A 26,326-nucleotide genomic window follows, 5' to 3' on the forward strand; every position below is an offset into this window, starting at 1 on the left:
TTACTGTGCTGGATGCTGGTTGGTCACAAATGCAGCCTTGGGGGTTAGAAGCACATGAAGGGCAGAGCATTTGGAAATGTAATTTACATATAGACAAGTGCTCAGTGTCATAGAGTCATGGAAAAGTTTGGGTTGGAAGAAACCTTAAACTAGTTCCAAGCCCCCTGCCATGGGCAGGGACACCTCCCACCAGAGCAGGTCACCCAAAGCCCCATCCAGCCTGGCCTTGAACACCTCCAGAGATGGGGCATTCACAGCTTCTCTGGGCAACCTGCTCCAGTGCCTCACCACCCTCAGAGTGAAGAATTTCTTCCTTATATCTAATCTAAACCTTTCTTCTTTTAGTTTAAAGCCACTCACCCTTGACTTGTCACTACACTCCCTGACTGAGTCCCTCCCCAGCTTTCCTGTAGCCCCCTTTAGGTACTGGAAGGCTCCTGTAAAGTCTTCCTGGACCCTCCTCTTCTCCAGGCTGAACAATCCCAACTTTCTCAGCCTGTCTTCAAAGGAGAGGTGCTCCAGCCCTCTGATCATCTTCCTGACCCTCATCTGGACCCGACCTAACAGTTCCATGTTCATCTTGTGATGGGAGCCCCAGAAATGAATGCAGTGCTCCAGGTGGGGTCTCATGAGAGTAGCATAGAGAATAACCTCCTTTGGTCACAATCACCTGTGAAAATTTGCACAAAGGCAGACCATGGAAAATGGAAGGATTTGGAAGATCCTTCTTGGTCCTACTTTCAGGGCTAAGCAGGGAAAGCCACAGCAGGAAGCATACATGACAGCTACACAGGGAAGCTGTAAGTACTTTAGGTTAGGAAGCTGTCATATTAATGATTTTTTTTTTAATGATTTTTTTTTTTAATGATTTTTTTTTTTTTTTCCTGCTGCTTATGTTTTTAACAACTCCTTCTACCCACTGCTCAACAGAGAGCACTTTACCAGAAACCAGCCTCCTTCTTTTTACACTACCACAAAATGTCCTGGACTTCTCTTCTGCAGTGCTTGTGAACTGCTCCTCATCTGCCTGACCTTTCTTGACAGCAAGCTTGCAGAGCTTCAGCCAGGAGAGCACTTTTACCAAAGAGGCTGAAATAAAGCAGGGTGTCATTGTTCCAACTCTTGTTTTTATTAATGTCCTTGGCTTTGAAGCAGCCTGAGATACCATGCTACACCATCATTTGCAAGATATTTTTTTTTCTCTGTGAGCTCTGAGGAATTCCTTCTCCCTTTGACTATTAATTTTACAGTGTACTATACACGCACTTGCAGGTGTTAGTAGAGATAATTTTTGTGCCAATTAAAGGTCTGATTTGGCACAGAGATCATACAGCTTTGCAAGCTGCTTTTCTCCTGCTTGGAGAATTTGTTTCCTTCTTATTTCTACACCTCAGCTTTGGGGACAGTTCTGTACTAAACAGTGGCACAACCTGCCTTCCTGGGCTGCTCAGCATGATTTTGTACGGAATCTGCTGGCGACACATCTGAGACCACTACTGTCCCTGATTTCTCAGCCTTGCTAAGCTGATGTGGTGAACCTGCTCTTCATACTGAGAGTGTCCTTGCTGCCCCGAGGCTCTACTGACTGCATGATTCCAAGTCTGCAGCAGCCTACTTGTAGTTATTAGCAGGATGATGACAGAAATTGCCAGAATTTACTCCCTTAATTCCTTCCCACCCAACTAAATGTTGGGGTAAGATGGAAAAGAGCAATGGAAGGATTTTACTTTGATTTGTACCCTGATAGCATTATCCCACAGCACACAGGAAAGAAAATCTCTCTCTCTTGCATCCCCTGTCTTAGCACACAGAAGCTGAGCAGTGCAAGAGACATTTAACCATGAAGCTAAATGCCATATGCAGTCACCATAGTGAATGGCAACCATGCCCTCGCTGCAAGACAGCAGCAGTACGCTGTGTGCTCACAGGCTGTGTCAGTTCCCGAACATCACTTTGCAGTGCACATGCAGCGAATTTCAGATGTTGTGCATTGTGCAGTGGTGAATTTTTTTAACTAATTCATGTGCAGTTCGAGTCAGTTAATCCCTTGGTAAGACAGCTTACCTGGCAAATATTTCAACATGGCATAAAATCCTGTGGTTTGTGTTAGATGAATCCTTGAGGTAGAAGCCCTAAATAGCATAATTAGTAATGTTAAGCAAAGATGTGGGCACATAACCAAATGTGGGTGAACCACAGCTGATCAAATCAGTGCACGCAGCTGAGTATGCATGTGGGCATGTGTGTAGCCAGCCTGAAACTGTGAAATAAATCACATTAGCTTCAAGGGCCCATTAAGGAGAGGCACCACAGGATCATTGCAGCCATAGGGAAACTTCATGCTGGCTTCAATGGACATTGCATATAACCCTGTGCTTTTTCATTCCCTTTCCCTCTTGATGTAAAAACTGTTATGAAAAAATAACACCATTCTCTGTTTTTCACGTTAAAGCACAGAAAGAAAGCAGTGCTTCAAAATGTTTCTCCAAATGATTAACTATTAGTCAACAAATGTCATCTGTAATGGTATTTCTCATCCAACCTGTATTGGGTTTATGTGGTAAGGTTTTGGTAGCAGAGGGGCTGCAGGGGTGGCCTCTGTGAGCAGAGCCCAGCAGCTGCCCCATATCAGATCAGAGCCAGCTCCAGCTGGCTCCAAAAGGGGACCCACTGCTGGCCAGAGCAGAGACAATATGGGATATTGTTTGCACCTCTGGGAGAGCAGACTGAAGAAAGGGAAAACAACAACAACAAAATCCTGTTGTGTTACAGCAGCTGGGAGAGGGGAGTGAGAAGCAGCCCTGCAGCCCCCCAGGCCAGTGCAGTAGGAGGGCAGGAGGTGCTCCAGGTATGCAGCACCAGTTCCCCTGCGGCCTGTGGAGAGGCCCCTGGTGGAGCAGGCTGTCCCCCTGCAGCCCATGGATCCCACATGGAGCAGATCTCAACGCTGCGGCCCATGGAGAGCCCCCGCAGGAGCAGGCCCTGGGCTGGAGCTGCAGCCCATGGAGAGGAGCCCACGCAGGAGCAGGGGGTCTGGGAGGATCTGCCGCTCACCTGTGGGGGACCCGTGCTGGAGCAGTTTGCTCCTGGGGGATGGATGGACCCCATGGTACAGAGCTGTGTGGGAGCAGTTCTTGAAGAGCTGCTGCTTGTGGGCAGGCCAGGGGCTGAGAGTGGTCATGAAGGAGAGGTGGAGATGAAGCGTCAGGGAGTGACCACAGCCCCCATTACCCGTTCCCCGGCAATCAGGGGGAGGAGGTAGGAGTGGGTGGATGGGGGGAAGGTATTTTTAATTCTCTTTTAGTTTCTCACTGCTCTAGTCTGCTAGTGATAGGCAATAAATTATATTAATCTCCCTATGCTGAGTCTGTTTTGCCCATTACGATAATTGTTGAGTGATCTCCCTGCCCTTATCTCACCTCTTGAGCCCTTTCCATCGTATTTTCTCCCACTTTCCCTTTGAGGAGGGGGAGTGAGAGAGAGGTTGTGGTGGAGTTCAGCTGCCCAGCTGGGTAAAACCACCACATAACCATAGCTTGTAAATGAACATATGCTTAGAGTCAAGGAAAAAAAAAAAAAAAAAAAAAAAAAAAAAAAAAAAAAAAAGGACTTTCAGACATGGAAATCAGACATCATAAAAAGCAGGTGTCACAGTTCAAATTATTGAGCATAATTTGTCTCAAAAAGAAAAAAAAGAAAAAAGAAAAAAAAAAGTGTATTTAATTAATGGCATAAGATTTCTGACAGCTACTTGTTTCTTCAACTTGAGGTGCTAGATTTTGAAAATTATGTCACTCCTGAATTTTCCTTGGAGTCGAAATACGAAGATAAGCTCCACTTCAACCGACATGCAAATATTGCAATCACTGGAGACAGAAAAAATTAAATGCTATTGCTAATGCAATCTTCTATTACAAATTCCTTGCATATCATATACAGGTGGGAATGCAAACGTCATTAAGTTTCCCAAAAAGTCATGCTTCCACAAAAAACAAAAATAAAAGCATTTTTTTTCAGTATGTAACACAAGGTTAGTGAAAGATCCCTTGTTCTATAATCATGCTGAAAATTCCTTGGCATTGTGATATCTAAATGCTGTGCAAAACAGAAAAATAAAATTTTGCCACAGAGATGATCAACCTACTGATCTTGAATGTGTGTGTGTACGCACATGCAGACAGGCTGTGTAAAGCAGCGCTAGCCCTCTAGTGTTAGGAAAAAAAAAAAACCCTTCAAATTTGTTGTAGTTCTGAGATATCTTAAAAGATGGCTCAGCTATTGAAAATTGTTGAAATAGCCTATCTTTGGCATTTCTGACTGTCCAGCTCAGGAGCATTATAATGTTTGTTTAGAACTGTGTCTGACAGAACATCTATTAAAATATATCTCTGCAGCTGGATTGGCTCAGAAAACCAGTTGTACAGATTGTACTAAGAGATTTTTCTACTGAAAAGCACTGAAAACCACTTCAAAGAAGAAAGACCTTATAAAAGCAACCCAAGCCCAAGCTAGTAGCATTTGTACAAACTGTTTCTGAACAGCAAAGTAAGAAGGAGCCTGGTGTCCCTGGCTCCAATGGCATGTGGCAAGAGCTGCACGGCCACACTGCATGGGGAAGAGCCCTGTCACATCCATAAAATGAATATCCCTGAGCCATGTTTAGTGTTTATATGGCCCTCGTGAGCAGCTATCACATATTCTTTGCGTGCTTTGTTCATTACAGTTGTCTGGAATAAGGCAAGAGACATGTCGCACTGACCATAGCGTGAAGTTGAGAGGATAATGCCACATAGTGTATGCCATGGAAAGGGGCTTCTAGGGATGCCTGGGAGCACAAAGCTGCTCATGCCCTATCTGAGGGCTGTGCAAGGCAGAGGGAGAAACACACAGCATAATCTCATCCAGAATGTCTCCTGGGGGTGGGGTGGGGTGTTCCCAGAGGGAATTACCCAAACTGCCCAGCAATGCCTTGGAGCAAGGAGGCTAGGGTGGCCTGACACAGAGCTGGAGCTGAGCTTAGCCAGAGACCCAAAGAAAGATTTCCTCTGTACAAAGAATTTACAGCCATATAATTAAAGGTGAGGCTTTTAAAACCAGTTAAGATAGCTGATACATAGACCTGTGGGAGCCCTCTTGCTGTTAGAATAAAACCAAGGTTATTTGGGTTTTAACAAAGATCAATAGAAAAAAAAATCTTTAAAGTGAAATAAGCATTTCCACGGGTATGCAAACTGATTTAGTGAAATCAATTTGCTACAACAGGTTAAATTTAAACTGGTGCAACTTCCTCATGTAGATAAGCCCTTATAGATATACTTTGAATTGAAGTATGCATATGAAGCTGAAATACATTTATAGGCCAAGGTCAGAGATGCATTCTTGCTGTTGCTGATCCAATTAAGATGAAGGTTTTACTATTTGGCTTTTAAAACCAGGAGTACTTGGCAGGCCTTAGGAGTCGACGCAACTGGGTGAAGGATTAAACTGGCAAAGTTCAGGGCATTGTACTTCCCAGTGGGAGAAGAGCTGGACCTGGTTACAAGCGGCCATGTGTAAGAACTTCTTACTCACAGCAGCTAAAACCGTTCATGGGATCATGCCCCTAGGAGCATCCACAGCACAAGAGTGGATTACACACACACTTAACATCACAGATCTAAAAGTTTTGGCAGAAAAGCTCAGGTGAGCCTCACTGCACCCATTGCCTGCTCCACAGCACCCAAGCACCCACAGTACCCAAGCACCACAGTGCTGGAGGTTTCCCTTCCATGGTGGAGCAGTCAGCTGGACCCTGCATCTGCTCACCTTCTGTGGCCAGCATTTGGCAAAATCACTTCCAGCAAATAAAACAAAATGTTCTTCTTTCTTTCTCTCTTTCTCTCTTTCTCTCTTTCTCTCTTTCTCTTTCTCTCTCTTTCTCTCTCTTTCTCTTTCTCTCTCTCTCTCTTTCTTTATTTCTTTCTGCGACATACTGATAACAAAGGCAGCGGTCCTCTTTTTCTACTGTCAGTTTTCCATATGACATCCACTAAGCTATCATTTTATGAAATGCAATTTTGTAGGTGCCCAAGTAGTTTGCCCAAATTCCCTAGTGCAGGTATGCAAGGCAGATAAATGCACGAAGCCAGTAATGGTGCTGAGACACTTACCTGAGAAAGGAACCTGTGGAAGGGGGCTAAAATGCCACTGCCTGTACACTTAGCTCGCTGATGGGTTAATAACTCGGTGCTTAGAGGTTCGTCATTGAGAACAATGGGCAACAGCTGCTAATGGGGTCCGACACTAGCACCCTTGGGAAGAAGAGGAAGGTTAATTGAATTCTAGTGAGGCTTCCTTTGTATTGCAGAGCAATTGAAGAAAGCAGGGCAGCCAACTTCCCAGCATCATCAGCAAGTTCATCCTTGGTGTGATTAAAATGACTGCAGTAGAAGGGATGGATTAAGCCTTCTAAAACTAAAGTCAGTGAGACTGAGATAATCATATTGGAAACATTGACTGACAACTCAGGCCAGAGTTTATTTTCTTGTGTGGAAATGCTGTGGGAGGAGAAGAGCGGACATTCTGGATGGGAGGCTTAGCACAGATCTTGCTTGCTGGGGCTCCAAATGTACTGTTACAACAGTGCGAGCTCTTTTCCTGCTTTGGTTATTCATGGACATCCTTATCTGCACAATAACAAGAGCAGTGGGCATGTTGTGAATAACAGAAGAGAACAAAAAAGATTATTCTTACAAAGTCAGTCACTTGCTTTTGGCATCCAAAGCTCTGGCTTCTCAGAAGCTGTGATACTGGTCTTTGAATGTAGACAACACTGAACGTAAAGTTATTTGGAAGATATTTAAATCTGATTGGTCCTGATTAGTTAAAACAATGATGGTATTTTAGCTTGCCAGATAAAGTGCACTTTATGTTTTTAGCTCTTAATTCAGTTGGATATCATCCAGTAGCAAATGGTTTCAAGTTATTAATTTCTTCGTTCTAAATGTGATTGTCTGAAAAAGGACCTGACTTTGGAACGCTATTAAGATACAAGTCTGCTGCGTGTTCTCAGACTTCCCACAGGAACATTTTTCTTTGAGCAGTGACAACATGGACCACTCATTTTGCCCCAACCAAGCCATGAAGACTTTTACAACTTGCTTCCTATGGAAGAGAGCTCTCCTTGGGATGAAAAGAGGTCTAAGCACTTTATTCTTTTTATTTTTATGGGATAATACTGCATTTAATGCTATGAGCCAAGAGCGCTGCAGGTAGTGATATTCCCCTGGCAATTTTTTGTTTACCTTTGTCTAGGATCTGTTCTTGTTTGAACATTTCTCCAGGGCTGTCTGGACTGACTCTAATTTCCTAATGCAGTATTATTCCCTCCTTGTCTCTCTTCCATTGTTTGTGCATGTTGTTTTGAACTTTGCTTCTTCACCTTCATGTGCAAATGTGCGGTGGTTGCTCTGTGGTAAAGTAGGAGGTTATTAGTTCCTCTAGTTATGCCAGGGGTGCCATCCTAAGAAGATTTTCACCCTAATCTAGTCCCCTGGGTGCTCTGGTGTATATTATTTTCATGTCTATGTAATTGCATTTCACTTCCTATATTTTTACAAAAGCAAAGTGAGGGAGGCAGCAGGTGAGCACTGCTTTCTTAGAACCAGATTGCAGGTTAAATGAATGGTCCAGGGACCTCCAGTGTTTTGTAAAATGTTTGAAGGCAGCCTATAAAACCATCACACCCTTTCCACCACAAACTTACTCATCATACACACACACACAAGCATGTTCACATCTTGGAGCTAAACAAAGAAAAAGAGTTAAACAGAAATAAAAAATAAACAATCCTATATAGTCCCATTTTCTGAATGAGAAACCCTGTGGCAGTACTGCTGAGGTTAGTCACTGAAAGTCCCTCTAAAAAAAAAACAAAGGCCTTCCAATTAGAGGAATTTGAAAGCATCGCTTTAAGTGATCCTCTACAAACCACACACCTAGCCACTATGCAGCATTATCACAGATGAGCTAGATATAGCAAATGCAGTTAGAATGAAAGCCAGGGGGAGGAATATTGCTTAAAGCAACTCACTTTTATTGACAGAGTACTGTAAGGCAAGGAAAAAATGTCTGCCAGATTTTTTAAAAAGAAGATTTGCAGCAAGAATGGTTCAGAAAGATCTGCAGTTCAATATATTATTGAAATTTCAAAGATACCGTCTTTTATAAATCCAATATTTATCTTATTGTCATATATACAAAAGCTGAACTTAAAGAAGCACAGAATAGAACACAAAATCATGGATTTCTGTATGAGGTTTTGTTGATGGTTCATAATCTAGCCAGTAAACAAGAGAATGCACAGATTCTGTTACATATATAGAATCGACTAGATTTAAACTTAAATATATCCCAAAGCAAATAAAGTAACCACAAAATACAGATGTGTGCAATGTGACATTTTTTGGAAAAAAAAAAATCTAAACAATGTTCAACTGGATACCGAGAACAAAACACTGATAGATGCCAAGAAAACTGTATTTTATGGCCAAAGCTAATTTTGCATTTACAGTGAAGGCATCTGTGAAAACAATTCTGTATTCTGACCACCCTATGTTAATATTTTGGCCAGAAAACATCACAAAGCACTGTCTTTTGTCAGCTTTTTAAAGGATATATATTTTAAGTGGTGATATACATTAGCTGTGAGCCTCTTTCAAGATCTCACATCAGGCCATGTTAGAGCAACCTATCATTTCCATAGGAAACAATGGTAATGAAAAGTCCCATCTACGCTAAAAAACCCAGTCAGTGGCCAAGCTATAAAATGTACAATCTCGCAGTTCTTCCTCGAAGGAAGGGCAAATTTTAGCCCACATTTCTAGACACCCTAAATTCTGAGACTAATGTGTGCAATACTGCTCTCCTGTATTGTGTTGCTTTTCTTCTCCACCTCCATGTCGGTATAGCATTGGCCTTTCACTGGAAAAACTTATGAAAGGGACAGCTGCTTTTTCACCAGTGATAATTTAGCACTATTGGTGCTTCATAAAATAAAAGAATGCTAACATGTAATAATATTAAATATCAGGGTAAAAGGGACAAAGATACCTAACCACAGTACTATGTCATGCTTCAGCAGTGCACAGCTAATAGCATGAGTAGTATCATGGGTAAGTAAAATTCACTTCTACCTATACAGGATAAACTGAACCATATTTTTAAAAGCCATACAACACTGCTCTTTAAAGAGAACCCCCAACATGCTAATTTCTATTGCACAGACAAGAACAAAGTTATCTTATGGCTACACAAGGAAATGGGACCCAACTAACAGGAGAATAATGACATACATGACCAGCATAATACATATATGTAACCAGCATAATCTGAAAATGTAGCATAAATCATGTTTTTTCACATGGAAGTCTTTTGATGGATGATTAAATGCACAGTTTTCATGTCTTTTTTTTTTTTTCTTCTTTTTTTCTGTATGAAAATCAAGCTCTTCACATAATTAAACAAAACCCAAATATATTTACATTTTAAAAGCCAATCCTTCACCATCTGATTTTAAAATGAGTTATCTTGTATCTTGCATATTTTAAAAAAAGGTCCAGAAAAAGCTTAGATTTGTAATTCAGAATCTGCACTTTGTAAAAATACTTCCCTTTAACATGAAGTCAGTGCTGACCTCTTCAGGTCATTTGTGAATAATAAAATCTTTCTAAAGAAATCTTAATAAATAAGCTGAAGGAAAACACAAGAAGAAGAAATATATTACCTTTGTATTGTAAAGTGTTGCAATTTTAAAGTACAGTATAGGTTGAAGAAAAACACAGATGCGTATATCAAAATGCATTTCCATTATGTACTTGCAGAACATGAAATTTTTCAAAGCTCTGTAAAGGCAATACAGTCTCTCTGGCTTTATTAGTAGTGCTATTGTATACAGGTTTCTTAAAGTACAGTTAATACCTATAGAAGTGAACTCTAACATGTAAGTATGTGCTATGTTTCATATGGCAGAAGGATAAGCAATTGAAAGATTTTATGACACTGATTTTAAATAAATCATACATCACTTACAGTGTGTTCAATTCTAAACATAGAAAATTAGATTGTGTTTGAAGTGGTTGTTGTATATCTTACATAAGTCTTTCTCAGATATCAAGTAGGTCCTCTCCACTTTCATCGCTCTCCACAGTTAATTGTCTTGTCCACCACTTCTTGACTTCTGATCCACAAGATGCCGCATCAGACATGGGATTCATTTTGCATACAACAGATTTCATAGTTGAACGTCCACCAAAGCGAAGGTTTACTGAAGACACGGAATGGCTTATTGGTTTGGGGGCTATGAAAGTAAACAGAAGGCTCTGTATTAGAGTACATTTGCTTCTTGAACATTTCTGCTTAGAATTCAGGTGTACAGAACTAGCTGGACTGGGGTAGCTTTGAAGTGGTTTAGTGCAGAAACAGAAAGACTCTATCCCAATGATTTTTTCAGCTCCAGCTGCTCCCCCTACTCCCACTCATCTGCTGGTAGAGCAGTTTAACTAAGCAATGCCTGATTTCCTTTTGCTGGGATAGCTGAAGCAATAGGTCTCTTCTTACCTGGCTGATTGTAAACTAAATGATTTAGGTAGTACTTACTTGAGCTGATGTACTGGAAAAATGGTGAAAGTGTTACCACTTCAACCAGAAAAATGGAGGAAAAGAGCATTTCTATGCCTAGAAAGCGATACTTGACAACAGCCTTGGAGTAGAAACCAGTGCAAGGTGCTGGCATGGCTTTTAGAAAGCAGTAAAACAAATGTAAGTATATGAAAACCACAATTGATATTAATGATGTTATTCACAATCTTTGTTGGACTGGGAACAGAGTACTTACCACATGCCAGACTTTACTGTGCATGGGGGTGTCCCTCATTTGCTGTGCAGCATCGAACTGTCAGTATTCATGTGGTCAAGAGCAGTGCTAAGAAAGGGAACCCTGAACTCCTCATTCTTATTTGGAAAATGTATCCAGCTGGCTATAGCCCAATGATCCCTCCTTAGCATGTTCCCTATTTTACTGTTCCTCTCTGTTTTTCTCAGTGACACTTAAACGGAAAATGTGGACTGAAAGCTCTCTAGTAAGCTATTCCATTTCTTGGACAAGTACTCTGGTCACTAAAGTAGGGTTAATGGTATTCAGTGCATGATCACCTCTCTGACTTTATACGTGGCACCTTATACACTACATACACAACATAGTTACCTCTGAAGTGGACAGAATCATCTAGGTTGGAAGAGACCTCCAAGACCACCTAGTCCAACCTCTGACCTAACACTAACAGTCCTCCACTAAACCATATCACTAAGCTCTACATCAAAACGTCTTTTAAAGACCTCCAGGGATGGTGATTCAACCACTTCCCTGGGCAGCCTATTCCAATGCCTAACAACCCTTTCGGTAAAGAAATTTTTCCTAATATCCAACCTAAACCTCCCCTGGTGCAACTTTAGCCTGTTCCCCCACGTCCTGTAACCAGGCATGCGGGAGAATAGACTAATCCCCATCTCACTACAGCCTCCTTTAATGTACCATCTTCCAAACTTTCAGAATTGGCAGAAAGGGGAGAGATTGCTGTATTTCAGCACAGATGAGGGTTGAAAAAGTCTGATGTGAATGCAAGCTACAGACAGGAGGTAGAACTGTGAATTATGAAGCCTCTCCCTGGTGTTTGCTCTATGTTAGTGTAATGCTTTATACTTTTTTATGGTCTTATTACTGTACAGCAGGCACATGGAAACTCTACTGAAACACTTTTTTCACTTACCTGATGGCAAACGCCATTGTCCAAATTTCCGCTGAGGTTTCCCAGCATCTGCAGAGTCTTGTCGATAGCCACCTCTGTCAGAAAGCGTTGGGCTAAGGAGCTGCTGCTGGCTACTTGTCTGAACAGAGAAACAAGAACCTCAGTTAAAGTTCTGCATCACATGGGGATAATCCCAAGAAAGGCTATCTAACCTTTCTAGTCTACTTCCAAGTTTGTACACAAATCCAAACAAAATATATTGCCATTTGTTAAGGCAATATAGTTTCTATTCTTTACTGCCCCAAAACTCCACAACTGATATGAAAATAAAGACCGTTTGGGCTCAATTCAATTATGCAGTTGCATTGAAGGGTACAAAATTGTTCTCAGCCTTCTACACTAGAGTACCTTCTTCATTTCCTACTCTGGAAAAGCCCAGGAATCCTACTCACAGGACCCAGCATGCCCAGTGCTATCACTCCCAGTGTGAAAACAACTTGAGAATTCTGGAAAGGTAAACTTCATGTCCCTGAGCCTGTACACAGCTCATGCTAGTGCTGGAAGTTGGTGCTGAGTGTCATACAGCTGAGTTCACCCTACATAGTGTTAGCAAGGCAGCTAAATAAACTGGGGTATTCCTGCCATAGGTCATCTTGTCTTTACATCTAAAGGCAAAGAGAAAAGCAAAATAAAATATTGCTTTCAACTTTTCCAGGGAAAATGATATTTAAAAGAACAAATATGAAACACTGAATTTTATTTTATTTTTTAATTTGCTCTGAGTGCTGATAGTCTCCCAGTTAACATACCTCTGGCTGCGCGCTGTTATCTTGATTAATAGCATTCATATCTTCGCTTGGCTGTGTTGTCTCAATGCTGGGAGGATTCAGAAATCGGCTCAACTCCTGCTGTTGACTCTCTCGTAGACTATGGATAATGCTGCACGACTGCTGTTGTTTCTATCAAGGTACAATATGTGATGAAAATAATGTGTATCTCATTGGTGTATCTCAGTGTTTGATTATTTAAAAACAAAACAAAACAAAAATAAACCCATGAACTTTTAAATATTTAACCAAATAGTGAGTGCCAAATGTGGATTCCAGGTGCATCAATAAAGCCACATGTATCAGATGGCCATTATTTAAATAAAGTGACTACCAGCACATCTAGCCTTTATGTATAAACTGAAGGCTAGGACTTATAAACTACATTAAGTGGAAGACAAATTGCTCATAAAAACCTAGAGGTTAAAAATACACAAAGTTTTTAATTCATATGCTAACTTCTCTGCAAAAGAAGAAACAAGGAAATTGCTAGAGATACCATAAGATTTACATGAATGCAATGAAAAAAATCTGATTGTTTTCATGGACTTTGGAACAGACTTCCAAAAACAATGAATAAAACAGTAGAGGAAACCTTGGGACTGAGTATAGAATTACAGTACAAATAGAAAAACAAAACCACTACTATTATAATCATACAATCTAATTTGCTTTTAAATTAAAATAAACAGCCCTTAGGAAGGGTTTCACTTGCCTGGGTAGTTTTCACAAGCTCCCTCTTTAAAGACTAACAAGAGAATTTGAAAATACATCTTAACTTCCATAATTATATTCAGTTTATAAAGGGTTCATATAATGTGAAATGATCTGAACTGTATTAAGAGAATGAAATGAACAGCATATTTAACATAGTGTAATTCAATATCATAATGAAATGAACATCTGAGTTGAACAAACCCAGAACTGAGAGCTGAGATTAAATTTACTGTCATTGCTATTACGGAGATGGAACCAAAATGAAACTATTTATCTGAATATGCCTTGAACGCTCATGTTTCAGCTTGAATCTGCATTACATTCATATCGCCCAGTTATACTTTTTATAAATTTGCAAACAGGAAAGGCGAGATCCCATGATCACAGATGTTTATAGAAAACCTCCACACAAGAAATAAGCCTTTTTAAAAATAAAAAATAACAAAACCTGGACTCAGCCTTACAGCCACTGAAAAATCACTCATTAAGATAGCCAGGATAAAACTTTTTATATAAAGGATGATTTGTTTTTTGAAGAAAAGAGGAGAATAATTGCAAAGGCCAATTCAAATTTCCTGAAAATATTTAATACAAATTTCTTCCAAGACAAAGTTTGATCAGCAAATACTGAAGTTATGCTGAGCAAAGGCAAAAATGTTTCTGACAATCAGCAGCACTGTGTAAAGAGAATACAGAAGCACTGGCTGTATCTGTGCTAGTGAATTAAACAGACTGAGATTTCCTGCAGTGCTGAAGCCAAGCGGCAGGCCTTGCATGATCTGGCTGACCTCCTCTACAAGAAAGCTTCAAATTCACTGCTGACTGGGAACAGTCCCCACTCTACTTGCCCTGAACTGTGCCTCCTGTAGCAGTGATCTGGAAGGCAGCAGTCTGTGAGAGCAGGAACTTGCATGGACCAAAACCGGGCCAAGGAACGTGAGTATGGGTGATCCCTTGCCAGTCCTGGGCCAGTGACCTGGCCCTAGTTATCTACTGGCATAGACATGGCTACTGTGGGCCATGGTTTGTAGACCTGGTTTGCATGTACACATTGCTCATTTGCACACAATTAATCTCAAAACTTATTCCAATTATGAATCTTGATACTGATTCCATTTGAAGAGTCATATGCTGGTAGCTGTTAGTGGTATCTTGTGTCAACAGAGGCAAGGAAATAACACAATTGTATTTAGAGGCAGGACTAGGCTGAAGAGTTTTCATCAAATTACATTGTTTTTCCTTTATTCCTTTGACTTTGGTCTTTGCACATACATCTTCCTGATGTATTGAAAAGACAGATATATTTTTGTCAGGAAGATAGCTTTTTGCTTTCAAAAGATGATTATTTTTATAATGCTTTGAATTGATCTGTTGACTTTTTTTTTTGCTGAGTTAGCAACTGCTACATTCTTTTTCATATAAATATTATTGTGTCTCCAGAATAAATTAAGCATTGTGACAGCAAATTCCAGCTTTGTTGCAATTTACTGCAGCCATTTAGAATCTGTTTTAGCTTGACTTACTGCTCTAATTCGCTTTAAGCACTTCTTCAGCCACATGCGTATGGTCTGTTTGGCTACCTCCTCTTCTATGGTATATTCCAGTTGCTCCCTAGCAAGCAGCTCTTCCAATTGAAGACTTTTTCTGATATCCACAGACCTATATGAAAGCATGCTGGAAGAAACATACATATTGTCTTTTTTAAATGCTGATGTACAGCTAATTGAATTTAGAAAATCAAAACTCATAATTAATGAAAAACAAACCACAAATGCAATTTTGGCACATGCACTGAATTCATATCTGAAGCTAAAAAATGCTAAGATGATTCTAGAAGAGACTTTTGGTGCTTGAAACAAATGAAGAGCCTAGCAGCTGTATTAACAATCCAACAAAGGTGTTTCACTGAACTGTAAGCAACTAGAACATTTGTAGTTTTGGTGGTTTTTTCTTTTTTTCTTTTTTTTTGATAATTTTTTACATTTAGATAATTCTGTGATTCTGTAATGTTCTCATTTCTATTTTATTTCTAGTCAGATACACTGTCTGAGTACTTCATGTGTTAGAACAACTTTGCATTTCTTGGGATTCAAGGTCAATATAGGACTGTGGGTTAAGACAATTTGTCTCAGACAAAAATGTTAAAATCACTTACAGCTGATTCCCTAAGACCCATGTTTTCCATCATAAATATTTTTTTTCAGGAAAAAAGGGAAATCCAATTTTTGTATTACATTTTAAATGGCAGTGCCTCTGTGGCTATTGATCTTCCCTTTTCCCAAGATTAATGAATACCTTTTAGCCTAGCAAGAAATACAGGACATTATATGATTTCTACAAATTTAGAGAAAATCTCATAGTACCTCAGCACATCATGGAAAGTGACATCACCACCATTATGCAGCCGTTCCATTTCGTAGCACATGTGCTTGAACAACAGCTTGTCCTTGTCAAGATCCACCTCCAGCCTGCCACGCAGAAGCCTCAGCAGAAATTTAACTCGGAAGGTAGGAATTACTCCCTGGGTAAAATTGCATAATAGCTGGTATATTATTACAGTGATCTAACAACCAACTCAGGCATTCAACTTGATCAGTGAGAGAAATACTATTTCTCCAAAGATTCCATGTCAAACCTTGCAGCCAGCTCTTCAGCACAAGCACATCACTTGTAGTTCATGGAACTTTGCTGTTATTTGACTGATACATAATGAGATTCTGTGCTGTTCATTTTGTCAGAAATTTTCAGAAATTGCTTTGGGGATTTAGTTTCCCCATTTGCATTAATCTGAAATGAGTTATAACACCCAAAAAGCTGCCTTTGAAAAACTGAAATTAAATTACAGTTTAAACATTCACAGCCTGGCCTATATCTAGCTGTAAAACTCTCCCTTTCTGTGTGAATTTTTGGACAGGATAATGTTTGTAGTTCACTGTCTTTTCATAGGTCTTCTGCTCTAAGATTCAACCTAGCCTAACTGGAAGTATTTTTGCTGTTGTTGTATTGCTGTTCCACATCACAGAGAGATACTGTCAGTTCTGGGCATGACAGATGCACAACTCTCCACCTCCATCAGAATGGACTGCAGCTTCCAACACCATCACAGCCACCTGCCACCTGCAGACAACCAACTTCTGTCACCGTATATTCATAACTTAGTGATGACACTGGGGAGGAACAACCCAGCTGGGTAAAACCACCACATCAGTACTCCAGGTATGGCCTCTCCAATGTTGAAAACAAGGAAAGGATCACCTCCTTTGACCTGCTGGCAACACTCTCAAGGTAGCCTAGGATACCATTAGCCTTGTAAGCTGCTAGAGCACATTGCTGACTCATGTCCACCTTGGTGTCCAAAAGCAATCCCACATTCTTTCCTGCAAAGCTGCTTTCCAGCTGGGTCACCCCAGCATGTTCTGGTGCCTGGGGTTGTTCCTCCCCAGGTGCACAACTCTTTACCTCCCTTTGTTGAATTTCATGAGGTTCATCTCAGCCCATTTCTCCAGGCTGCCCATGTTCCTCTGGATGGCAGCATGACCCTCTGGTGCTGAGTTTTGTGTCATCTACAAACTTGCTGAGAGTGCACTCTGCCCCATTATCCAGACTGTTACTGGCCTCCCACTGGGCTTTGTGCCCCTGATCAGCACCCTCTGGGCCTGGCTATTCAGCTACTTTTCAATCCATCTTGATGTTTGCTCATCCAGCCCATACTTCATTTGCTTCACTATGAAGACCTTATTGGAGACAGTGCCAAAATCTCAGCAAAGCTCTTCTGAATATCAGACACATAAATGGTTGTGGGTCTGCAGACTGAAAAAAAAAACCACAGCTGTTGTGGAGCTGGGAGTACGAATGCGACTGTGTTGATACTATGAATATTTACGTCTGTTTTTAAAACTGCTGTTGTAAGTACTTCACAGTGGTAAAGACTACAGGTTAGTATTTGATGGATCATGAACAATGTTAGATCATGTTTACTGAGCTTTCAAAACCTGGAAAGTAATTATTCAGTGAGCTTTGTCAGCACACTTTTTTCCCATATGATTTTTCAATGAAAAATGTGGACTTACTGGATTTCAGTGCTCATGTTCAAGTTTCTTACCTCTCTCTTGTCATCAACCATGTTCCAAATAATTTGAAAATGCCTAAGATCATTATAACTTAAAAGTTGGTCTTCTTCAGTTGAATAAAACAATGAGAAATTCTCCACAATGATAGCTAAAAAACACAAAACCAAAATACACTGTAAAGAAAGCCTGTAGTAACATTCTAACTGATGAAATATAAGCAACAATGAATTTCAACAGAATGTGAATTCTGCTGTGCAAGCTTCACAGCCTATGGGCTGCTGCATAAATATTCATTGTGCTTTCTTTTAAAAAGCTGTGCTTAAATGCTAGAGAGATGCCTAATCAAACATTTTCTAAAATCAATTAGGAGAATTCCCATAGTATTGGAAAATGTTAACTGGAGGATAGGGAAGGTCAGAACATAATACATATATAATTACACACTATGAATACAACCCATCTCTGTTCAAAAAGCGTGTGTTCCCAAACTTCCTATGTTTTAGCATACACCACACTAGAGAAGTATCAAAAGCATGACATGTATATAAGGTAAAAGTGAAGGTACAAAGTAACTTCATACCGGAACAGCACAACAGAATAAAGTCTAATTAATACACTACATGCCAAGATGGACTGTTTTGTTATTTCATAATTTCACTTACCAACAAGCAAATTTAGCATGATGTATGCAATGATGACATAAAATGAACAGAAATACATAAGAGCACCAGCATAATTTCCACAGTCTGTTTTCCAGTAGGTGCTATTATCTGGTGTACAAAATGGAGGCTGAACCTTTAAAACAATGGAAAACAAAGTCAGTTATTCTTAAAAAGACAATCATTAATTTATCTGTAATCCATATTATGGCTTATGACTATCATTTTTTTAAAGCTTCATAATTAAGGAATAATGCTGAACATAAGATGTGGGGGACATTTCCCTTTATAGAAAAGAAGGAAAGATCTTTTTCATTGACTCTTGTGGGCATTTTTTTCTGGTTTCTTTAGTGGTCAGAGATCAGAAAAAGAAAGAGGCATGATTAAAAAAAAAATAGGCATGGATCTCACTAACACATGCAAGGCACTCTGCAGTTATACCATTGGAAAGGAACAAATTGGTGTTCTGAAACATGGCTTTCAAAAAGCTTCCTTGTGCATTAATTTTAAGAAGGAAGTGAAAAATTTGATTTTCATTGCAACAGAAACCACGGGCAGAAATTTATTTACGCCATGTAAAATGATTCAAGAACAAATTCTGAGGTCGTTAAGACCAGCATTCACTTGGAACGAACCACAGCACAGGCATTAAAGACAAAGTTTATTTGAAAGTCCCCTTGCCACAATCAAAGGAGAAATAACAGTGGAAAAGTGTTTTACCATGCTTCCAAATCTGAAAACACATTTTTATTTTAAAACCATTTAATAGGTTGGCCCCATGAAATATTACATTATGAGTCTGTGATTGAAACTGCAATTTTTATGTCATATTCTGAGGTTTACCAAACTAGGTCTCTTGAAGAGCTAAAAGCAAGCACATCACTCTTTGTACCACCTAAGGTACTGGAAACACAGTGAGATGCAAGAATGTTTCCCATTCCTTGCCTACTTTATCTCTGTTAGTGTATTTACCATGCAGTCATGCATAATTTTGTTCCAGTCTTCTCCAGTAACTATTCTGAAGAGTACAGTAATAGCCTTGCCAGCTGATGAAAAATTTGCATGTCTGTTTTAAACAAAAAGAGAGAGAGAGATCATTTTATGTCCCAGAACTAAATTATGGCAAGAAAAAAAAAGGAAAACCATTTCCATTTTCTACTGTTCTACTATTTTGAACTGAAATTAGTTACAGTATTATCTGAGTGAGTTCATTAAATTATTTATTCTGTGACTTAAGATACAACAACTAAAATTTAGCTCAGGCACAGGTTTGTATATTCAGGCTCATTCTTTTAAAGAGCAAAAGTAGACTCAAGGCCAGTTCCTTTCTCCTCTCTCTGTTCTCTTCTTGAAGTCTGATGACGATATTGATTGGGAAATCTGCTAATGCTAAGTTGACAGAATTGTTCCCTCTGTATCAATCTGGTATATAGATCCTGTTGCTGCATAACGCCAAGAGTATGTAGTAAGCACACTGTGTTTCTGCAGCTTGTGGCTAGTGCTTTGCTGCTCTGAAGTGCATTCCAGCTGGTATAATGAAGAGCAGATCTCAGTCTGCTCTGGGCTGGACTGGGTGTCATTTGGTCCAACGCACAAGGATCGGAAAGATGGCTCAGTGCTTCCTATCAGAAATCCTGTTCGGAGTGCTTCAGCTAGACCGGGGGACATGTCTGTTTTTTACCAGGGATAAGCTTCTAACAGAATGTGATTTTTTGGGGGTGCTTTTTAAGGAACATCCCCATGAGATAGTACATACTGTACCTATTAATGTTCTCTCCGTATTTCACTGTACCAAATAAAACCACTCCAGCAAAAGCGTAACAAAGGAGCAGTAAGAACATTCCCACTATGATGAAGAAACTCTTGTACATGCTGACAACTACAGTCAGGAGTAGCATTTTCAGTGTCACCTGGAAGGACAGAAAAAGCAATCCATCATGTCATTCAGGAAAGCAGAGATAAAAGTGAGAGCTATTGCAGTTGCCATTTTGACAACAAATTCTTTACACACATAAGTTAATGGAAGAACCCAGTGAAATGGTACATTATGAATCTGATTGGAACTGAACGTTTTGTGTCTTCCTTTGAAATTCAGTATGCCTTTTGCTCGTTGAAGATATCACCACATCCACCTAACAATGTCAAAATGTTGGTCCTCAAGCAGTATGTATAAGGTAATACCATATAGGATGATATAGCAACACTACCACATATGCTTTACTGTAATATTCTAGGATCAGCCAGGAGTACCAAAATTAGCATTGTACAAATGGTGGTACAGTAAACTACTTTGGGCTTATCTGAAGAAATGGGCTAATGTACAGAGAAGGGGATTTCCTTAAGATCAGCACAGATTGATTAACTAGTTAATTTCTCATGCAAGTTGGCCAAAGAGCTTAAGAAGAGACCATAATTCTGGAAATTACATATGCAATGGGTCTAGATAATAGACATTATTTTCCCATGCAGCCATATTGCACATTTATTACTCTAGATTGCCCTAACACCCTTAAACACTTTGGATGCTATATAAAATTGTCTTTAATGGGACTGAGATAGTGGTTTTCTATAGAATCATGCCAAACTGGTAAATCATACTGACTGTTAGGTATTGCATTGTATCACAGCAGATAAATTAATGAGACTGATGCAGCTCCTAACACAAAAGCACAAATGATTATGTTAAAGCTTTGAAAAAACTTCAGAATCAATCAGAAAGCTTTGAAGGCAATTACATGGTCTGGCTGCATTAGAAGAAGGAAGGATATTTCATTTGACTTCCAAGGCTCTACAGGCTCTGTGTAGTTTGATTGAAGGAAAAGTTTTTATCTTTACTCAACAAACTTTCTGGCTCACTGTTCTTAACCCTGGTGACCCACTGCAGCAATCTTTACTTTTTAATGCATTTACTTTAATATAACAGACTTCACAGAAAATGTTTGGATAATCTAAGTTCTACAGCAAGAGAATGCAGTGTCACCACTTGTTAAACAAATGTGTTTGTTCTCTGTCTATGCTTATTCTGCTAGTCTACTGTCAATTACATCAGAGTAAATACAAGCACGAAAGAAATGTAAACTTTAGAAATGACTTGCTTTGTAGCCATCCCAGTGCCTCCAGAAGAATATCTTGGCACATTTTTTTTTTTTCAAATTGAATATAAATCCTTTACTGTGGTAAGACATACAGTGCTAAAGACACAGACACAGACCTACATTCTAGAGGAAGAAATTTCTACGGCAGAACACAATCATAACAAGACGAGTGGGTCTTCCACCACTCCACTAGTTAAATAAAATACCTGGCATGCACATCACACCATACTGAAATGAAAAAGACTGAGAGTAGCACAGTATATGTTCAGAGCTTTAAAGAACATTTTAAAATGTAGAACTTTTATTTTTTTTAAGAAAGTGCAGCTTTTCCAGTAATTATAATATATTGTTATTATGCAATACCTAAAACTCTGACTTTTATAAGACGGCATGTAAAATTGGAGACTGCTGCTGGAAGTCTCCTTTGTTGGCATATAATATTGATCCCTATAGAATGTGCACTAGAGACACATAGCAACTACTCCTTTAGGCTACACATGAGCACTGCAATGGCTGTAGTAGCTAATTTATACTTACATGCTTCCCACAAATTGAGAAAAACCTGAAGACAATTACGCATGCCCCCATCATGTATGTGTATGCATTCTGGAACAGAAAGATGAAAGACTGAATACAGCACGTTCCCCCAGTGATCTCACAGAAAGATAAGGGTAATCTGTCTTTTAATAATGAAGTCACCATATAAAATAAGAGAAACCATGAACTAGGAGCACCAATATTCCAATAAGAATGATGGAACAGTAAGAAAATAACAGAAGATGCTCTACCTCTTCAAAAACACTAACCCAGCCTCCCCACACATAAAACAAAAATGCTTTCAGTCCTCCTATTAGCTGGGCAGTAATTATGTCCAGCTCCCCTGGTCTACTTGTCTAGGCGGCTGCTTGTTTAAAGAAACTGCTCAGGCCTTTCAAACTACTCTGCAGCAGGGAGCAAACTGAGGATGTCAGAGCAAAAGGACTAGCCACACTAAACAGGTTTTCCTCAAAACAGAGCTTAGGGCAAACAAGTGAAGCCCCAGCCGTTATATGGTGGTGACTTCCACAGCTGGTGATTAATGACAAGCATCAACAATCCCTCCTCCTTCCCTCATATATAAGGGAACTAGGGCTGTAGCCAACTTTAAAAAAAAAGAAAAAGAAAAAAAGATGAGATAGAGGGAAAGCTGTTTTCTTCCTCTCTCTTCCATGAATGATTTATTCTACTTTCTTGGATTAAACACAGCCTCTTAACCAACATCAGTGGGCCAGAAACACTGCTGGGTTTGGGACAGATTGTACCGTTCAGCAGTTTTGAACCTATGCCTTCTTTACTCCTATCTGGATTCTGTGCATGGTCTACTTCCTCGCTCCTCATGAGACTCCTGCTGACAAGAGCTCTCAGTCTTTCCAGGTTCCTTCCTCCTTTTCAGGTTCCTTCCCCTCCTCATTTACATTCCTCCTAAAGACTTCAATTTTCTACCATATTTACAGACACTACCTCATACCAGTCAGACAATTGTCTTACTTCATCATTGCCCAAGAGAAGGATTCCTTCTTAGCAACAAGCTTAATTTGTTTCATCCATATTTCAGCCTTTTACTTGTTAAACTACCAAGGGCTTATCTGGATGTAGCACAGTAGTGATCCTACTGCTGGTGCTTAACAGATAAAATTAAGCTTAAGCACTGGAACTGCATTTTGTAAATCTTACCAGCAAGGCAAAGTGAAGTATCACCCATATAACTCCAAGAGATGTCACCAAGAGATCATACCGATTTCTTCTGCTTTGCCAGAAGCCAGAAGGTGACATGGCAATAATCTTCATTGTGACCTATACATAAAAAACAAGTTTTCAGTTGTACTGAAGAAATTACTATTTCTTACTATAGAAACCTCTTCCATTCTCTAAAATGGTTGATGGAATACCAAAGGAGTGCAGGTGACCATGTCAGACTGAATAATTAATGTATAGATTACTGAATTAAATGTGGTTTTAAGATTTCATATAGTTAAGTTATGAAGTTAAAAATGATTATGCTGATAATATGTAGCTACAGGAGGTAGTAATATGCTATATAGCTGTCTAAACAAGTAGGCTAAAATCACATAATCATATTTGAATTCAAGAACACAGTTGTGTTCTGTAGATCCTGTATTTCAAATTAATTAAAAAGCATTCCCATATTGCAAATATTCATTTCTTTGAAGAATTGTCTGTACTCAGCACCATCTGTACTCAGCAGTGTATAAGAGAAGAAAGCTAACAACAGTAAAGGCAGTACATTTCAAAATGTTCCTGGTAAAAACTGCAGCGAAAGTGCTTGACATTTCCAATATAGGTAACAGAAGTGCAGACAGGAAGCTTAAGAAGAGATACTGGTAGGAAACTCACAACAAGTAACAGATATTGAAGTAGGGTGATGCATGCAGAAGGGACACCAGAGAGTTTGTCATACACAATTCACATCAAATCTCAAAGCAATTGAAGTGTTACTATATAAAGGGAATAATTGCCAGGCATTCATTACGTGATTTTTTTTTTTTCCATCCCAGCTTGCAACATTGCCTTTTAGCAGTATTCTTGAAATTTCTGAAAACTAAACTACATATAAAGGGACACTAGTTTGTAGCAAAAATCTGTTTCTTTGGTTAGTTTTCTAATGTATATTTTCTGAAGCCCATATAAAGAATATAGCCTCTGACTCTCTAATTAGCATTTGAGGTACCCAAGGGTGTCTTGCCTCACCTCTATCCAGTCAATTTAGATGCCCTAGAATATCAGAGAGAGCTGCATGGGGCTGTCAGGGATAACACATGACCTGCAAACAACCTTGCCCTCCTGTAGCAGCTTCTGGAGGCAAGGGGAGATCAGCTAGGCTATCCATAATAGCTCTTGATGCCTTCAGTTATTTAGGCAACTGAATCCCATATTACATCTCTCCTGATTACAGCAACAAATTGAACACCTACCTCATTTATATAATTTAAATAGCTAAGTTGGGGTGTCTATAGTCTTGAACTGAATATTACTCCCTGCAAATAAAAAATCACATCCTGCTTTATTCTGTGGTCATCAGTGTTGCAACAAAAGTGAGATCTCTGAGTTCTTCCTGTTCTTCTACACCGCATATAAGGATGTGAGCATTAGAGGTTTAGGACAGAACCAGGACTCATTAAACTGGACACAGGGCCATAAACAAGATAGAAAGGCTTGGCCTTCCTCAAGCACCATATCTGCTAGTGGTAGCAGACAACATACATAGCAGAGTCTGAAACATCATCCTGATGCATTAGGGAAGATCCTGGGCAGGAAGCTGCTTCCTATCTTCATAAATTGAGTGCACTTGTAATGTGATAGCTTGCCTGTTGAGACAGCCAACATTTTTTTCCTGGCTCTGAAAAAGTTCCTTTGAAATTCTAGAAGTGCATTTGTTTCCCCTGGCACTGTGAGAGGAAAAGTATTTATGAAGACATAGTTACTAGGTAAGTTAAAACCTGTCTATATATGATAAAAATCAAACTTTTCTGTGTTTGCTCAGTCTCTCAGGAGATATTGATTTCTCCTGGGCAGAGAAAAAAGAAGCAACAACATGGACATACTCTATCTACAGCTGCTACAAGGTATTTACTTCATTGTTTATTCATCACTGCTGGCAAAACCTATCACTGGAACATAGGAACTGTCATATTGGATTAGAGTGGTGGGAAATCTAGTCCACTGTCCTGTTTATGATAGTGGTCAGTATCAGATATTCAGAAGGGACTGAAAAGAAAGATACTCAACAACAAACTTATAAAATAATTCTGTATTAACAGAGGAAGCACCTTCTTTAACCTCATAAATGTGTGCTTTGCTATGCTATGGATATCCTTATATATAAAAATAATTAAAAAATACATTTTACAGTTTATAATTGCATTTTAAAATATATTTAGGTCCTTAGATTCCAGTCTTATGAAAGCAGGCTAACTGCAACTTGCTCAGTTGATTCTGATGACAATTTTGTCATAGATACAGAACAGTTACCATATTAGGATCCAGATCTATACAACAAAAGATAGCCAACATTGGAATTTGACATAGCTTATTGAAAGGTATTAAAATAAAATAATATTATTAATAATTTAAAAGGAAAAACAATAACAACTGTGAGAGGTTTGAGGATGTTACAGCTACACAACAGTGGGGATTAATGTCCTCTGTCTTGAAGGTTTAGGCAAAATATAAATGGATCAAGCAGAACTCCTGTGACAGACAGGCATTGTGTTGTAGAGTGAATTTAATTTGAGACGTTCTGTAAAAAAAAAAAGAGTTCACTGGGTTCACCAAAAACACAACTTGAAGTGATGAGAGCTGAACATATATAAAAACCCCCAAGCTCAAGGTGCCAGAACATTATGACTATAATAAATGAAAAGTTATTCTTATAATACATGTTTCAGGACAAACAACATGGAGAATCCCAAATGTACATATTATGAAATAAAACTAGGGAAGAATGAGACAGCATTCCTAAAACCAAAACAAAATATACACATACTATTCTTAATCTCGAGAAGACATAAAGTATATTACTTTACCTCAAGGACAAAAATGAAGGTGAAAACAACAGACATTGTTGCTAAAGGCACAGTCACTGGATCTGCAGCATCCCACTGAAATGCAAACAAAATCTGTTCATAGAAGAGTTGATGTTAAACAGAAATAAATGTCTATTCTTGCCTTAACTTTTCTTAGAAGAATTTATTAATGAATAGATTTCACTTTAAAACATATTCAGATAGGAACAGCATTGGGTGTATTCTTCTCTCATGGATTTACAGCTGAGCTGGAAAGTAAAAATAGTTGACCAGACTACAAAAAAAACAGAAATTGATTCAGCACCACAAGTTACAATTAATCTACAGCGATCTGTGCCAACTGAGATTTCTGTATCTAGAAATCATATGTTTCACTACATTCATCACAGTAATGGCTCAATTGATCGTTAATTGGTGTTAGGAAATGTGCAATACATTCTACATGACTATAATAAAACACTTAAAAAGAAACACAATTACCTTAACTGATAACAGCACTGACTGGGCCAGAACAAGCACAGCAATAGTTCTCTTAAAAAATGGATGCTGAGTTATATCATACATCTTAGCTCTAAAGCCATCGTTATCTGAA

The 26,326-nt window shown here is 39.2% G+C and overlaps 1 protein-coding gene across 2 annotated transcripts in view; it reads right to left on the reverse strand.

Moving 5' to 3' along the window:
• Positions 1–10,142: 10,142 nt before the first annotated feature.
• The window catches only part of NALCN (sodium leak channel, non-selective), a gene marked incomplete at both ends in the record, with an annotated part of 220,901 nt that continues 204,717 nt past the window's right edge, over positions 10,143–26,326 (reverse strand). For both annotated transcript variants that reach the window (XM_082751957.1, XM_082751956.1), the window contains 13 exons: positions 10,143–10,336; positions 11,805–11,922; positions 12,593–12,742; positions 14,851–15,001; positions 15,691–15,848; positions 17,430–17,545; positions 18,060–18,192; positions 19,029–19,122; positions 19,818–19,966; positions 21,689–21,757; positions 22,865–22,984; positions 25,735–25,809; positions 26,215–26,321. In XM_082751957.1, coding sequence (XP_082608083.1) covers positions 10,143–10,336; positions 11,805–11,922; positions 12,593–12,742; positions 14,851–15,001; positions 15,691–15,848; positions 17,430–17,545; positions 18,060–18,192; positions 19,029–19,122; positions 19,818–19,966; positions 21,689–21,757; positions 22,865–22,984; positions 25,735–25,809; positions 26,215–26,321 — 1,634 coding nt within the window. The remainder of the gene's footprint in view (positions 10,337–11,804; positions 11,923–12,592; positions 12,743–14,850; positions 15,002–15,690; positions 15,849–17,429; positions 17,546–18,059; positions 18,193–19,028; positions 19,123–19,817; positions 19,967–21,688; positions 21,758–22,864; positions 22,985–25,734; positions 25,810–26,214; positions 26,322–26,326) is intronic.

This window comes from Aythya marila, assembly GCF_965140915.1.
Source record: "Aythya marila genome assembly, chromosome: 1".
Classification (NCBI taxonomy): domain Eukaryota; kingdom Metazoa; phylum Chordata; class Aves; order Anseriformes; family Anatidae; genus Aythya; species Aythya marila.